General features: G+C 44.9%; 1 protein-coding gene across 1 annotated transcript in view; it reads left to right on the plus strand.

Annotated features, from left to right (window-relative positions):
• The first annotated feature begins 356 nt into the window (after positions 1–356).
• Positions 357–17051, plus strand: part of ZBTB11 (zinc finger and BTB domain containing 11) — a 41434-nt gene continuing 24739 nt past the window's right edge. The window contains exons 1-3 of the mRNA XM_066348055.1: positions 357–3146; positions 10648–10883; positions 11522–11753. Of these exons, the coding sequence (XP_066204152.1) occupies positions 2837–3146; positions 10648–10883; positions 11522–11753 (778 nt within the window). The 5' untranslated portion in view covers positions 357–2836. The remainder of the gene's footprint in view (positions 3147–10647; positions 10884–11521; positions 11754–17051) is intronic.

Consider the following 17051-nt stretch of genomic DNA (forward strand, 5'->3'; position numbering starts at 1 on the left):
GTCGGACTGGTATGCAGAGAACCCAGGTTCAAGACCCCAAGGTTGCCAGCTTCAGCGAAGGCTTGTCTGGTTTCACCAAAAAGCTTACCAGCTTGGACCCAAGGTTGTTGGCTCCAACAAGGGGTTACTCGGTCTGCTGAAGGCCCACGGTCAAGGCACATATGAGGAAACAATGAACAACTAAGGTGTTGCAATGAAAAACTGATGATTGATGCTTCTCATCTCTCTCCGTTCCTGTCTGTCTGTCCCTATCTATCCCTCTCTTTGACTGTCTCTGTAAAAAAAAAAAAGAAAAAAAATTAAAAAAAAAAAAGGAGCAGGAGAGAAGGCGGAAGCCATTTTTTGTGGAGAAAGAATCCAAGATGGAAGGAAAGGAGAGAGAAGCCAGTTTTGCAAAGAAGCCATATTGGCAGATGGGGAACCAGAGGTGACTGAGACTGGTGGGGGTCTTTGATTCTAGGAAAAACCGGAAAAGATTCTCCTGGTTGTAGAACTGGAGAACGTGTGAGTGGGTTTTGGAGCCCTGTGTGTGTTCACTCACCAGCCAGGGCAGGGCTGGAATAGAGGAATGGCCCATCATTTTTTGGCTCCACTGTTTCTTTTCCGTCTGCCCGAATCTAAGGGGAAACTGCACGTGCCTGTCTGTGATGGCCGCGACTACTGACCTTACAGGAGACGCCAAGGAAAGAAAAGGTCATCACACCAAAGGTCTAGGGCAACACAGGGAGTGGCTGACAGCACCCCACCACCCTTCCCAGGCACTTGTCTGCTCCTCCCCTTCACGGTGGTCATAGCTGAAGATTTTAGTCCCACTCACTGCTGGCACCACTACCTGCCTACTCTCATAGGACAGCAAGGTTAGCTTTTCTCAGGAAGACAGTTACCACCTGTAAAACATTGTATTAAACATGTCTCTGTACCAGCCAAAAGGCACAGAGAAGAATCTAAGTATCAGTGGGCTCTCAATGCTTTGACAGATTGTGTTTGGGAGGAAACTGAATTGGGTGTAGGGGGTTTTCTTTAATTTAGTTTTTCTTTGCCATGTTTACTTACAATCTGATGTTAATCTACTTACTTTTTATATTAAATTGACTTTTAAAGGGCATGCATTTCACAGAATCGTGGTGGTGCTGAGCACAGCCCTTGGGGGGTGGATATGTGCATCTACCCATGGGTGGAGGGGTGTATCTCCACATTCCCCGGTTGCAGTCTGTTTGTGGATTGAATGACCTGGTACTTCTGTCTTTCCTCTGGGCGTGGGAGTTCCTGTACCTACAGCCACAATGGTTTAAGAATGCAGCTGCAGGTTTCTGGGTCATCTGTAAACTTCTACAACTGCCACCACAAGTACCACGGAAACTGAGTGTATCCTGTTTTGTGAACTCACTGCATTCACCTGTGTGTCCCCACCTCTCTCTGCAAAGGCCAAAGGGTCTCACCCATCAACTGCAGACTCCTGGGCTAGGAGAGCAAGGTGTTGGTTTGGTTTTTAGGACCTAGAAAAGCATTGCCAGGGGCGGACCCCCAGTAGCCTAGCAGTGTATTGGCCTGTGGCTCTTGTTTGCACTGAAGATCCAGCCCAAGGACAGGTGACCAGGCCACCGCTCTGGAATACCAGCTAAAAATATGGAATTGGACCCTACACTGCCTGTTGGAAAACACAGTTCAAGTGTCCTGGACATTTCTGCATTCAGTATATGTTGGGCATAAAATGGAGCAATTCTCCCCACTCAGTGTATGTAAAAAAATATGCAAATAAAGTATAATTAAATAGCTAGTTCTCCCCTCCCCCTTTGTTAACATGATTGCCTTCATATGTAGAAAACATTCACTATACCCTGACAAGTTGGTGGCACAGAGGATAAAGCGTCAACCTGAGATGCTGAGATCCCAAGTTCGAAACTCCAAGGTCACTGGCTTGAGCAAGGGGTCACTGACTCAACTGGAGCCCCCTGGTCAAGGCACATATGAGAAGCAATCAGTGAACAACTAAAAAACTGCCAGTTATGAGTTGATGCTTCTCATCTCTCCTCCATCCTCTCTCTCTCTCTCAAAAAATAAAAAAAAGTCACTATATAGTCTCATTACTCCTGAAAAATCCTGACTTTTCCAAGGGTTGTTTGGACCCAGTGGTTAAAGTTTAGAAATTATAACTCCTGTCAATAGATTGACTTTGATTTTTATAACACGTAAGTGGAAGCTACATTTCCCTCTGGGGTTGTTGGTGTTATGTCCGTGCGCTGGTATTTTACTCAGAGCCTTAAAGTCTGATACTTTTATGTTTTCAAGTGTCTCAGAAAGTGTAGGGGTAGAGACAGGAAGAGACTCCTTTACATCTTGCGGTGACTCGGCCGGAATAACAATAACGCACCAGACCCTACACGTGCTGAGAGTGGGAAGGGCAAAATAAAAAGGGAAACTGCCAGAACTTAAGATGTCTGATCAAAGCCAGTTCCATCTCCCAAGAAGGGGCTACCCGCTTCCAAAATGTCGTCTCGCAGTCCTGACGTCACTCAACAGGCTTCATCAAGCCAGAAAGCCACAGCGCTCCAATCAGGACTCGGTCCCCTCACCCACGGCCCCTGGTTTACGTCACTTCCGGTGGTGCAGCAGCCATTTTGTCAGTCGCCAGCGCGCGCTGAAGAAGTGCAGTTCCCCCCAGTTAGCAACTCCTCAGTACTCCGTTCCCGCTGCGGGCGCGGTCGAAGAGCACTCACCACAGACATAACCGTTCCTCCCTACAGTGTCGCCGCAGCTGGTACATCCGCCCGGAGTTGGTGCCGCTGTCCTCCTCCCTCGTCACTGACAGGCGCCCTCGGGGAGGCCGCCGTCAGCGATGTCAAGCGAGGAAAGCTATCGGGCCATCCTGCGCTACCTGACGAACGAGTGCGAGCCGTACGCGCCGGGCACCGAGGGCAATGCCAAGCGGAAAATCCGCAAGGCGGCGGCCTGCTACGTGGTGCGCGACGGGACCCTGTACTACCAGCGGCGGCAGCGGCACCGCAAGACCTTCGCGGAGCTGGAGGTGGTGCTGCAGCCCGAGCGGCGCTGGGGGCTCATCGAGGCGGCGCACCTGGGCCCGGGCGGCACTCACCACACCCAGCACCAGACCTGGCACGACCTGTCCAAGACGTACTGGTGGCGAGGTAGGCGCGCGCCCGCGGCGAGGGGCGGGCTGGCGGCTCGGCGGCCGAGGCGCGTCCGGGCCCGTCCGCGGGAGCGCACGCGTGCGGGTCCTCCGCCCCGCTTCCCTGGCGCCCCTGGACGCCCGGCGGCGGAGCGGCTGCCGGGCGGAGCCGAGAGGGTGAGGGACGGGAAAGGAGCGGCACTTCCCACAGGAAGGAGGCCTGGGAAGCTGGGGGCGGGCCCGGCCCCGGGGTGGGGCGAAGGGGGCTTCTCGGGGGCGGGCCCGGCTCTCGGTGCGGAGCCCGCCTCCTGGCCTCGGGGGGCGGCTCTGCGCGGTGCGTCTGCACAGCTGTGGGGCTGGTTTGCGGGGTGAGGGTCCGCCCAGCCCCGGGCCCCTGCCCCCAGCCTGTTCCGCTAGCGTTCTGGCCACGGGTTTGAGGTCCTCTGGACCCGCTTGCCTGTAGTCCTCGAATTGTGCTACTGCAGCGTAAATAAGGAAAAACGTAACTCTGGGCAGAAGTGACTTGGAGTAACTTGTGGAAACAGTCATCTTGAACCTAATTTTTAGGGCAAGAACTCAATGTAAAGAATAGCAGGTTCTCTTAGTTTTGAATGTTTTAGTATTCGTTCCTTTGATACCGTGAAAAGCGCTTTGGAAACTGCGCGCACTAGATATACTTGGAAAAAATACGGTTACTGTGACTGTTATAGTCAGGAAGTAGATCTCTAAAATGTTTTGACTCCTTGGGAACCAGTTTAGGGGAGGAGAGAAGGAGCCTTTGAAGCCACGGAACAGGGGATGGTCATTGTATCCAACACTGACGGGGAGGCAGGTTCTTGAACAGCTGCCAGGAGTCAAGTGTTCACCCTTGTAGCTGAGCAGTGGTTCCCAACCGCAGACAGTTTTGCCTCCCAGGGACAAATGGCTGTGTCTGGAGACAATTTTGGTTGTCATAATGGGTTTTCTTGGCATCTGTATAGTTGCGAAGAGGTCAGGGATGCTCCTGAGTATTCTACAGTGCAGACAGGACAGCCTCACCCCCTACAAATCACCTGGCTCAGTGTCAACACTGCTGAGGTTGAGACACCCTACTCTGGGAAAAGAACTGTTCCTCAGGTTGTTTTATTAGAGGACTACCCACTAACGTCATTCATTTTACTTCGTCTGAGTCTTTATCGAATAAAGAACTTTTTTTCCCCCCTAGGGAGAGAGAGAGAGAGAGAGAGAGAGAGACACACACACACACACACACACACACACAGGAAGGGAGAGAGATGGTGCGAAACATCACGTGGTAGTCGTGTCACTTTAGTTATTCATTGATTGGGTCTCTTATGTGTTTGGGGTTGGGGAGTGCTCAAGCCTTGCCAGTGACCGTGGGATCAGTAGATGAGTGCCTGCTCAAGCCAGTGACCATGGGATCACGTAGATGATGGCATGCATGCTCAAGCCAGTGACCATGGGATCAGTAGATGAGTGCATGCTCAAGCCAGTGACCGTGGGATCACGTAGATGATGGCATGCTCAAGCCAGTGACCGTGGGATCACGTAGATGATGGCATGCTCAAGCCAGTGACCGTGGGATCAGTAGATGAGTGCATACTCAAGCCAGTGACCGTGGGATCAGTAGATGAGTGCATGCTCAAGCCAGTGACCATGGGATCAGTAGATGAGTGCATACTCAAGCTAGGAAACCTGCTTTCGAGTTGGCCGGTCTGTGCTCAGGCCTCAAGCCTGAGTTTGAGTTTTGAACCTGGGCCAGGCTCTATCCACTGTGCTACCACCAGTCAGGCTGAATAAAGAATCTCTTAATGGTAATTTGGTGTTTTATGTAGGCTTTTTTTTTTCTTTTTTTACTGGAGAGGTTGACCAGGGGGCATTTTTTAACAAACTGTGCCTGACCTGTGGTCATGTTTTAGATAAAGTATCGCTGGTTGGAAACCCTGGGCTTGCTGAGTCAAAGCACATAGAACAAGCAACCAGTAAACAACTGAAGTAAAGTAACTATCAGTTGATACTTCTCGCTACACCTCCCCCTACTCTCTGTAAAATTAATAAATAAAATCTTTAAAAAAACAAAGCAGGTGTGATAGTTACTGTGTATCAGGCACTGTTCCAAGTGCTTGTAAGTATTAACATAGAAACCAGTTGATGATATACTGAGCACAGAGGTTTGGAGAGTTGGCCGTGGTCACAAAGCTAGATAAGAGTCTTCAGATTTTGCTACATAAGTAATAGCAGCCCTTTGCAGTAATTTCCCACTCTTTTTTTTTAAAAGTGATTCCCACTCTTAAAATAGTAAATTAACTATGTTTACACATTGATGGCTTCTGCCTGACCAGGCGGTGGCGCAGTGGATAGAGCGTTGGACTGGGATGCGGAAGACCCAGGTTCGAGACCCCGAGGTTGCCAGCTGAGCGCGGGCTCATCTGGTTTGAGCAAAAAGCCCACCAGCTTGAACCCAAGGTCGCTGGCTCCAGCGGGGGGGGGTTACTTGATCTGCTGGAGGCCCACAGTCAAGGCACATATGAGAAAGCAATCAATGAACAACTAAGGTGTTGCAACGCACAATGAAAAACTAATGATTGATGCTTCTCATCTCTCTCCGTTCCTGTCTGTCTGTCCCTGCCTATCCCTCTCTGACTCACTCTCTGTCTCTGTAAAAAAAATAAATAAATAAATAAACAAACACATTGATGTCTTTTGAGGGGTTAATTTGAGTCATTCTTTCAGCTTATCAACTCTGGGTAAATTAAGAGGTCAGGGTTCTGAATCTGTAAAGTTAGATTTATTATGATCCCATCAAAACACACATATTCAGGCTCTGGCCAGGCAGCTCAGTTGGTTAGAGTGTGTTCCCCATACGCCAAGGTTGCAGGGCACATAACGAGAATCAACCAACAAATGTATAAATGGAACAACAAATCTGTTTCTCTCTCTCTCTCTTCCCTGCCCTCCTTACTCCCTGTCTCTAAAGAAATCAGTCAACAAAATTTTTTTTTAAATTTTATTTATTTATTTGTGGTGGAGACAGAGAGAGTCAGAGAGAGGGACAGATAGGGACAGACAGACAGGAAAGGAGAGAGATGAGAAATATCAATGCTTCGTTGTGGTTCCTTAGTTGTTCATTGATTGATTTCTCATATGTGCCTTGACCAGGGGGCTATAGCAGACTGAGTGACCCCTTGCTCAAGCCAGTGACCTTGGGCTCAAGCTGGTGAGTCTTGCTCAAACCCGAAGAGCTTGCGCTCAAGCTGGTCACCTCAAGGTCTCGAACCTGGGTCCTCCACATCCCAGTCTGACTCTCTATCCACTGCGCCACCGCCTGGTCAGGCTCAATAAAAAATTTTTATAAAGGAATTGGCCCATTTCATCTAGCTTGTTGAATTTATGGAAATACAGTCTTCCCTTATTAAAAAAAATACACTAACACTCAAGTTAAAGGTCTTATGAAACATAATGGGGTGATTTTTGAGACAGTTGATTGATTATCAGGTATTAATACCATTTTTTTCCTGCAGTATCTGTTATTTTTCATCTTAGTTCAAATGCTTCTGTGTAGTTCCCCCAAGGGCATTTGAATTCAACCAGTTAATAGTTTAATCAAACCTCTACTGTATACAGGAAATACTGAGTTGTGTAGAATCATAAAATGTTTAAAAATACAACCAACGCTAATTAGGAAAAACTGCCTCTTGTCTTTTTTTTTTTTTTTTTGTATTTTTCTGAAGCTGGAAACGGAGAGAGACAGTCAGACAGACTCCCACATGCGCCCGACCGGGATCCACCCAGCACGCCCACCAGGGGCAATGCTCTGCCCACCAGGGGGCGATGCTCTGCCCCTCTGGGGCGTCACTCTGTTGCAACCAGAGCCACTCTAGCGCCTGGGGCAGAGGCCAAGGAGCGCCTGGGCCATCTTTGCTCCAATGGAGCCTCAGCTGCGGGAGGGGAAGAGAGAGACAGAGAGGAAGGAGAGGGGGAGGGGTGGAGAAGCAGATGGGTGCTTCTCCTGTGTGCCCTGGCCAGGAATCGAACCCGGGACTTCTGCACGCCAGGCCGACGCTCTACCACTGAGCCAACCGGCCAGGGCTCTTGTCTTCTTTTGACATGAAAATTTCTATAGCAGCTCTTCTTATTCTCTAAGTATGTTTTGTACTTTAAAATATATATATTCTAGGCCTGACCTGTGGTGGCGCAGTGGATAAAGCGTCAACCTGGAAACACTGAGGTTGCCGGTTCAAAACCCTGGGCTTGCCTGGTCAAGGCACATATGGGAATTGATGCTTCCTGCTCTTCCCCCCTTCTCTTGCTCTCTCTCTCTCTCACTCTCTCCCCTCTCTATAATGCATAAATAAAAAAATCTTAAAAATATATATATATATTCTTACATCTTTTTTCTCCCATTCACATACCCATTTACTTTTTTTATTGTGGTAAAACATACCAGATGAAAAATTTACCATTTTAGCCATTTAAAGAGAAACATGGATCTGCTGTTCCACTTATTTATGAATCCATCGGTTGATTCTTTTATGTGCCCTGACCAGTGATCGAACCCACAACTTTGGTCAATGGGAACAATCTAACCAACTGAGCGCTCTTGCCAGGGCCCATTTTAGCCATTTTTAAGTATCAGTGACATTTTTAAGTATGAGCCATTTTAACCATATCAGTGATATTAAGTACATTCAGATTGTTGTGTAACCATCACGACTAATCATCTTCAGAAATTTGTCATCATTCCAACCAATTTACTCCTATTATTGAAACAAAGAGAATGACTGTCTTTTTTCCCCCCCATTTCTTTTACAGAGAAAATGAATGTCTTTTCCATTCACTCTTAATTGTAAAATATATGTTCGTCCAGCTTATTGATTGATTGGTTTTTAAAAACCTACTTAGTATACCTCATAAAGGTATAGACATGTTATTGACTTGAATTTATCTTCAGATGCTAGAATATTACCTCTATTGCTCTCTAAATCTGTGCATGGACAGCCTTTTAACAAAAGTTGTATTTAACCCTAAGCCATTATTTTCTAAGTTATGTTTGTTCTGATAAAAAAAATGGTATCTTGTGAACAAACAAATTGACAAATTTCTAGGTTAAATGGGTTTCTTGCCTAACCAGGTGGTGGCGCAGTGGATAGAGCATTGGACTGGGATCCCAAGGACCCAGGTTCGAGACCCCGAGTTTGCCAGCTTGAGCGCGGGCTCATCTAGTTTGAGCAAAAGCTCACCAGCTTGAACCCAAGATTGCTGGCTCCAGCGAGGGGTTACTCGGTCTGCTGAAGGCCGGCGGTCAAGGCACATATGAGAAAGCAATCAATGAACAACTAAGGTGTTGTAATGCTCAACGAAAAACTAATGATTGATGCTTCTCATCTCTCTTTGTTCCTGTCTGTCTGTCCCTGTCTCTGACTCTCTCTCTGTCTCTGTAAAAGAAACAAATAAATAAATGGGTTTCTTTTTTTTTTTTTTTTTTAACTTTTAATTATTCATTTTAGAGAGGAGAGGGAGAGAGAGAGACAGAGAGAGAGAGAGAAGGGGGGGAGGAGCTGGAAGCATCAACTCCCATATGTGCCTTGACCAGGCAAGCCCAGGGTTTTGAACCGGTGACCTCAGCATTTCCAGGTCGATGCTTTATCCACTGCGCCACCACAGGTCAGGCCTAAATGGGTTTCTTTACTGTGGAACTCAGAGCTTTTAATATGATATCCATTGTGTGTAACTAAAATGAGAATATGGTTTTTGAGTTTATTAATCCAGTGTGTACTTTTTTAGTAAGTATGGGAGAAAATACAATTTGAGAAATAATGCTTGACTACTCTCTGAAAGTTGAAAGCAAGGAATTTGATATACTTTGAAATCTTGAAACTCTTTTCAGGAATGTATTATATACCTCTGTATCATTTTAGCTAATTGATGAGCCTCTTCATTTGCATTTTACTTGAGTTAGAGAAGACGTTTCTGCCACAGGATTGGACAATGGTATTCCTAGATAACTAATATACTGAAAGTAACACGGCTCCTGGAGGCACAGAAATGCAATGTACTAGATGTGATTTTGGACAAATTACTTCTTATGGCTTCATTCTCCGTAAAATGAGAAATAATTGGTCCTACCTTATTAAGATGATGGGTGTGTGTGTGTGTACAGTAAATTCTCATTTAATGTCCTCCATAGGTGGTGATTTAAGCAAAACAATGTATAACAAAACCAGTTTTACCATAGACTAATTGATATAAACAAGCATTAAGTCCCTGCTTAACTCATTATCTCATCAACATTATAACAAACCAACATTGAACAATGCCTGACCAGGCAGTGGCGCAGTAGATAGAGCATAGGACTGGGATGCAGATTACCTTGGTTCGAAACCCTGAGATCGCTTGTTTGAGCGTGGGCTCACCAGCTTGAGCATGGGGTCACTGGCTTGAGCATGAGATCATAGACATGAACGCAAGGTCCCTGGCTTGAGCAAGGGATCACTTGCTCTGCTGTAGTCTCCCCCTCATCAAGGCACATATGAGAAAGCAATCAATGAACAACTATGGAGATGCAATGAAGAATTGATGCTTCTCAACTCTCTCCCTTTCTGCCTTTCTGTCCTTCTTTCTCTCTGTCTCTGTCACATACAAAAAAACAAAAACAAAACATTGAACAAAATGATGTTATTCGAGAACCTGCTATGTATAAAAAGTGTTCCTCCCTGCTCCCTACTCCTACCCCAACATGCTGAGCTGGAAGTTGAAATTCAAAATAGAGTTTTGCTAGTGGCTTGTGTACATTCAGCTCATGTTAGTTCAGTATGCTGTTATTTCACATAAACTTAAAATCTCATAGCTTTCAAAATCATGAAATTTATTTTATAATCTTGAGTACAAGCTTTGATTCTAGTCTTGTTTAGGTTGCAAATTGGCTCCACCTGTTTTTTTTTCCACCTGCAGTTCAGGCTAAAGGCTAGCCTGCAACACCTTGTTCTTTGAGAGGGAACAAAGATCAAAGAACAGATGGGAAACGGTGCCTCTTAAGTTTCTAATGAGGCATGGCACACATCATATCCACTGACCAAAGCAAATTGCGCAGTCAAGCCTGCTGTTAGTAGGGTGGAGAAGTATTAGCTTGAGCCACATTGTATTTCTGTTTATGAAGGTCAAAAGCAGTTGAATATTGGCAATTTTTCATGTATAGTAGTTCCTATTGCATGAATAAGTTGTAGCTCACATGAAAATGGGTGGTGCTGCATAGTCATGTGGTGGGGAACTGAATAACTGGGAGTCAACAGCAAAACAGTTTACCTCAGCATGGGGACAAACCATTGTTTATAACCTTATATCTTTGGGGGAAAATGTGTCTTAAATTCTAAAGAACTCTATGTACTTTATGGGGCATGTGTGTATTTGCACATATGCACTGGAGTATACATAAGTGTATGCAGTAAATAATCAATAATATATTCAATTTTTAGGTGCGAGCAGTATTAAATTTGACTTGTTAATTTTTATTTTCATTGTAGGTATATTAAAACAAGTCAAAGATTACATTAAACAGTGTAGCAAATGCCAGGAGAAACTAGATCGCTCCCGTCCAATATCAGATACTTCAGAAATGTTGGAAGAATTGGGACTAGACCTTGAATCTGGAGAAGAAAGTAATGAATCAGAGGATGACCTGAGCAACTTTACTTCAACTACAACTACAACCTCCAAGCCTGCAAAAAAGAAGCCAATATCTAAACACGAACTTGTATTTGTAAGTGGAACATTTCCTTTCAGCTTTAACATGTGTAACTAGGGTTTTAGTGTTTGTAGTCTTTGTGAATTTTTTCTTAAACTACTTAAACTGCTTGAATATTGACACTGACATTGAAGATTTAAGCAGGTCTGTGTCTAAAGTAATATACTATGTTGTTATATACACTAAAAGTTGCTAATATCGTCTCTTCATTAATTATAAATATTTCCATTGCTTGTTCTATCCAGAATATAACCTGTTAATCACACCTCTCTAATGGTATATTGGTACAGGTAGACAGAATACATTTCTGGAAGCAATCTCTGGGTCATGCAGCAAGGTAAAATTAAGCTGGCTAGGTCTTTGTTTTCTGCCTGCATTAATTTTATACACCATCATACTTCTGACTAGTAAGAAGAGGCAGCAAGAAGTGAGATGCAGGTTTTTGTTGTGTCAAGTAGAATGAACATAGCAGAAAAAAATGAGGACAACATATCTTCTTATTTAAATTCATAAATAATAAAGAATAGCAGGCTGTTTCTTCATATTAACTAGTATCTTTTAAAGGGGAATGATGTGTCTTGTCTTATTTCTGTTAAGGGTAGAAATACAGATGCTACATAATATAACTGTTGGTCTTAAACTTATTTTGGTAGGTTGACACCAAAGGAGTGGTGAAACGTTCCTCTCCAAAACATTGTCAGGCTGTCTTAAAGCAGCTGAACGAACAGAGACTCTCCAACCAGTTCTGTGATGTTACTTTGTTAATCGAAGGAGAAGAGTACAAAGCTCATAAATCTGTTTTGTCAGCCAATAGTGAATATTTTCGAGATCTTTTTATTGAGAAAGGAGCTATTTCCAGTCATGAGGCAGTGGTGGATCTTTCTGGTAAGAATTTTCTAATTCTCTTGCTTTGTTTATAAGTACACACTAGAAGAGGTGTGTGTGTGTGTTTCTTACAAATTCAGGAGTTATGCTAAAGTAGAAGCCCACTTATAATAGCAGACTATGCTGAACTGAAAAGGTCTTCTTAGCAAGGTTTCCAAGGTAGATTTACGGGAAAGGCTGTGGTTTTCTCTCACGCCCTCTTAGGTGAAACAGTTGTAGCAGTAGAAGAATAGCTGGGGTTTGCCTTGTGAAAAACAGTTTGACAGAAATTCCTAAGTGCCTCAGTGCTATTACATACACCAAGTTACTGTGTTATTCATTGACTGCATATAGATTATGTTTAGAACATGTAACTATAGAGCACTTTTATAGGTCTGGTTTCTTTTTATTTCTTTTTAAATTTATTTACTGATTTGAGAAAGAACAGAGAGAAAGTGGGCCTTGACCCGGCAAGGTTTCGAACTGCCGACCTCAGCATTCCAGGCTGATGCTTTATCCACTGCACCACCGCAGGTCAAGCTCTGGTTGGGGCATTTTTATTACTTTTGTTTTGTTTTTTGTTTTTAAGAGAGACAGGGACATTGAGCTGCTCTTGTATGTGCCCTGACTGGGGAATCGAACTGGCAGTCTTGCTCCAGGACAGTGCTCCAGCTGACCAAGTTATCCAGGCAGGGCTTAGCTTCTTTTTATTTCCTGTTTCAGAGACAGAGAGGAGGGGGAAGGGAAGCATTGATTTGTTGTTCCACTCAGTTGTGCATTCACTGGCTGCTTCCTGTGTGTGCCCTGGCCGGGATCGAACCTGCAGCCTTGTCATTTTGGGACGATGCTTTTAACCAACTGAGCTAACCGGCCAGGGCCTAGTTTTTGTTTGTTTAAGATTAATCTTTGACCTGACTGGTGGTGGCAAAGTGGGTAGAGTATCGACCTGGAATGTTGGAGGTTCCCAGTTCAAAGCCCCAAGGTCGCTGGCTTGAGCGCGGGTCTTTTCAGATTGAGCAAGGGGTCGCTGGCTCAGCGTGCGGGTCTCCCCGCCCTCGGGGGGCTGGTCAAGGCATGTGTGAGGAGCAACCAGTGAGCAACTCAAGTGACACAAGTCTGAGCTAATAAATTTCTTTAGTTGTCTAGACCTTTATCTATCTATAGGTTCTTTGAAAGTTTTTACATAAAAGATATTATCTGCTAATGGTAATATATTTGTTTCTACCTTTCCAGTTCTTATATTTTGAATTTTTTTTTCTTTATTTACAGTGTTGTCCAGGACCTCAAAAACAAAACAAAGCAAAACAAAGACAAAAAGCCCAACACTTGAATAGAGATAGTGATAGAGGGTCCACTTATCTGATTCCCATTTCTTCTTCTTTTATTGTTAAGATTTCATTTATTGATCTTACAGAGAGAGGAGGGTGGGGACAAGAAGTAGTTGCTTTCCTCTAGCTGCTCATTGGTTGCTTGTTACGTGTGCCTTGAGCAGACAGCCCCAGGGTTTCAAACCAGCGACCTCAGGGTTCCAGGTCAGCACTCTGTCCACTACACCACCACAGGCCAGGCTGATTTTCATTTCTAAAGTAGATGCTTTTTGTTGTTGTTGTTTAAACCATGAAATATGGTATTTGGTGTACATGTTTTAAATAGATAACCTGCCTCATCAGGTGGTGGCACAGTGTATAGAGCATTGGACTGGGACGCAGAGGACCCAGGTTCGAGACCTGACATCGCCGGCTTGAGCGCGGGCTTATGTGGTTTGAGCAAAAAGCTCACCAGCTTGAGCCCAAGGTCGCTGGCTCGAGCAAGGGGTCACTTGGTCTGCTGTAGCCCCCCCCCCCCCCCCCCAGTCAAGGCACATATGAGAAAGCAATCAATGAACAACTAAGGTGCTGCAATGAAGAATTGATGCTTCTCATCTCTCTTCCTTCCTATCTGTCCCTATGTCTGTGTGGGTATGTGTGTGTCTCTCTCTCTCTCTCACACACACTAAATAAGTAAACAAATAAATAGATAACCCTTTATGCCTTTTAACATGAAATTTCCTCTTAAATGGGTACCAATTTATCACATACTTTTCCTGTATCTTTTGAGATCATCTTTATTTTTCTCATTCTGTTAATGTGGGAAATTATGTTGATTCTAATGTTAAACCTGGTTTGACTTCTGAAATAAACCTAGCTTAATCATTATATATTACCTTTTGTATAACTTGCTGTTTGGTGTGCTAATATTATTTAAAACATTTGCATCTATCTTCATGGGTAATTTTTGTTTTTCATGTTGTGTTTATCATATTTTGATATCAGAAGTGGTTCTTAGAAAATGTGTGTTCCCTGGCGCTGTCCCTCCCAGGAGCAGGCAGGCACCTTTCCCTTCTCCCTCTCCTTCCCCGCAGGCATGCGACTGCAAGGGTCCCTGCAAGACGAGCCACCAGGTGAGCTAGTGGCAGCGCTAGCATGCCCTGGGCTCATCCCTGCACCTGTCGCCAGGGCTCCCTTTCCTCTGACTTCCCAGTGAGCCAAGCAGCTCCACCCTGGGCTCATTTCTCTACCGTAACGTTTCTAGGAGCCAGAGCAGCCTCGCCTAGGCCCTCTCCTGTTCTTCTACCCTAAGTCCTTCCTTGTTCCACTCTCCCCAGCTTTTTAATAAATGTCCTCTCAAAATCACTTGGGCTTGTGTGTGAAATCTTTCCTGCACAAAGTCAAGAACCCACTCACTGCTGGTCAGTGGAAAGTAGCCCCATTCCTGCCAGTCCTTTTGCTAGTAACATGGTATTGTAGGAACAGCAACAGAGAGAGGGACAGATAGGGACAGACAGACAGGAAGGGAGAGAGATGAGAAACATCAATTCTTCATTGCAGCACCTTAGTTGTTCATTGGTTGCTTTCTCATGTGTGCCTTGATGGGGGGGGCTACAGCAGACCGAATGACCCCTTGCTCAAGGCAGCGGCATTTGGGCTCAAGCTGGTGAGCCTTGCTCAAGCCACATGAGCCCACGCTCAAGTCGGCAACCTCGGGGTTTGGAACCTGGGTCCTCTGTGTTGTAGTCTGATGCTCTACCCACTGCACCATCACCTGGTCAGGCTGACGATCTTTGACTTTAAACTGTCTTGCTTAGAAATTGTTGGACTTCCTGAACCTGGCAATTGAGATTATTGTCTTTCATTAGTTGAAAAAATTCTTAGCCAGTGTCTCTTCAAAAATTGTCTCTGCCTCTTTCTCTCTTGTCTGCTTTTCTGAACTCCAATTAGACAGACATTCTCACTTTATATTCTGTGTCTCTTAATGTCTCTTTCACATTTTGTTCACTTCTTTGTAGATTATTCTGGAAAATTCTAGTTCACTCCTTTAGCTATATATGATTTGCTGTTAAATTTACTTGAATTTTTTATTCCAATTTATGTTATCCATCTTAGATGTTCTATTTAGTTCTTTGTCAGATGTCTCTTTTAGGGAGCTACTTTTTTTTTTTTTTTTCTGAAGCTGGAAACGGGGAGAGACAGTCAGACAGACTCCCGCATGCGCCCGACCGGGATCCACCCGGCACGCCCACCAGGGGCGACGCTCTGTACATCTGGGGCCATTGCACTGTTGCTCATCAACTGAGCCATTTTTTAGTGCCTGAGACAGAGTCCAGGAGCCAATCCTCAGCACCTGAGGCCAACTTGCTAGAACCAGTTGAGCCATGGCTGTGGGAGAGGAAGAGAGAGAGAGAAGGGGGAGAGGGTGGGGGGGAGGGGGTAGAGAGTCAGATGGTTGCTTTCTTTTGTTTGTCCTGACCAGGAATTGAAACGGAGACACCCACATGCCAGGCTGACACTCTACCACTGAGCCAACTGAGCTTTTTTTTTTTTTTTTTTTTTACAGAGACAGAGAGAGGGATAGATAGGGACAGACAGGAATGGAGAGAGATGAGAAGCATCAATCATCAGTTTTTCGTTGTGACACCTTAGTTGTTCATTGATTTCTTTCTCATATGTGCCTTGACTGTGGGGCTACAGCAGACCGAGTAACCCCTTGCTTAAGCCAATGACCTTGGGTTTAAGCTGGTGAGCTTTGTTCAAACCAGATGAGACCATGCTCAAGCTGGCGACCTTGGGGTCTTGAACCTGGGTCCTCTGCATCCCAGTCCAATGCTCTATCCACTGCGCCACCACCTGGTCAGGCAAGCATTTTTTATTTAAATATTTGTTATTGATTTTACAGAGAGGAGTAACAAGAATTGTCAACCCATAGCTGCTTCACCTTAGTTGGTCGTTGGTTGGTTCTCGTCTGTGCCTTGATCGGCAAGTCCAGGGTTTTTTTTTTTTTTTTTTTTTCTGAAGCTGGAAACCGGGATAGATAGTCAGACAGACTCCCGCATGCGTCGGACCGAGATCCACCCGGCATGCCCACCAGGGGGCGATGCTCTGCCCACCAGGGGGCGATGCTCTGCCCCTCTGGGGCCTCGCTCTGTCGCGACCAGAGCCACTCCAGCGCCTGGGGCAGAGGCCGAGGAGCCATCCCCAGCGCCCAGGCCATCTTTGCTCCAATGGAGCCTCGCTGCGGGAGAGGAAGAGAGAGACAGAGAGGAAGGAGAGGGGGAGGGGTGGAGAAGCAGATGGGCGCCTCTCCTGTGTGCCCTGGCCGGGAATCGAACCCGGGACTTCTGCACACCAGGCCGGCGCTCTACCACTGAGCCAACCGGCCAGGGCCAAGTCCAGGGTTTTAAACCTACAACCTCAGTGTTCCAGGTCGATGCTCTATCCACTCTGTCACCACAAGCCAGGATCTAGCATTTTTTGAAAAGTATATGGGTCCTTCAGGGAATCTTAGTCTACCTACTGCTGGATGTGGAAGTACTTGTCATAATTTTTAAATCTGTAACCATTGTTGTCTATTAAATTTTTTTTAAACTTTTCATAAAAACACTTGATATTAAATTTACCCTCTTAATGAATTTTAAGTGTACAGTTCAGTACTATTAACTGTATTCACATTAACTGTATTCACATTAACTGTGTTCAATCTGAATATGAGCTATATTCACATTGTTGTGTAACAGCTGTAGAACGTTCTCATCTTGTAAAATTATCTGTTTCGTTTTCATTTACAGAGTGTGTACATGTATATGTAAAAAGATTGGGGTAAAAACAATACCAAAATCATCTATTATCTTTTGACAGTAAGGTTATGAGTAAGATTATTTTTTACTTTCTTATTTTTTGTGTGTTTTACAGTACTTTACAATAAAACATTAACTTGCACCTTTGAGAAAATGGTTTTAAACATTCAGAGTGTTATTTGGAACAGTGTTAATTCTTTTATGGGAAA

The sequence above is a fragment of the Saccopteryx leptura genome, chromosome 8 (assembly GCF_036850995.1).
Source record: "Saccopteryx leptura isolate mSacLep1 chromosome 8, mSacLep1_pri_phased_curated, whole genome shotgun sequence".
NCBI lineage: Eukaryota > Metazoa > Chordata > Mammalia > Chiroptera > Emballonuridae > Saccopteryx > Saccopteryx leptura.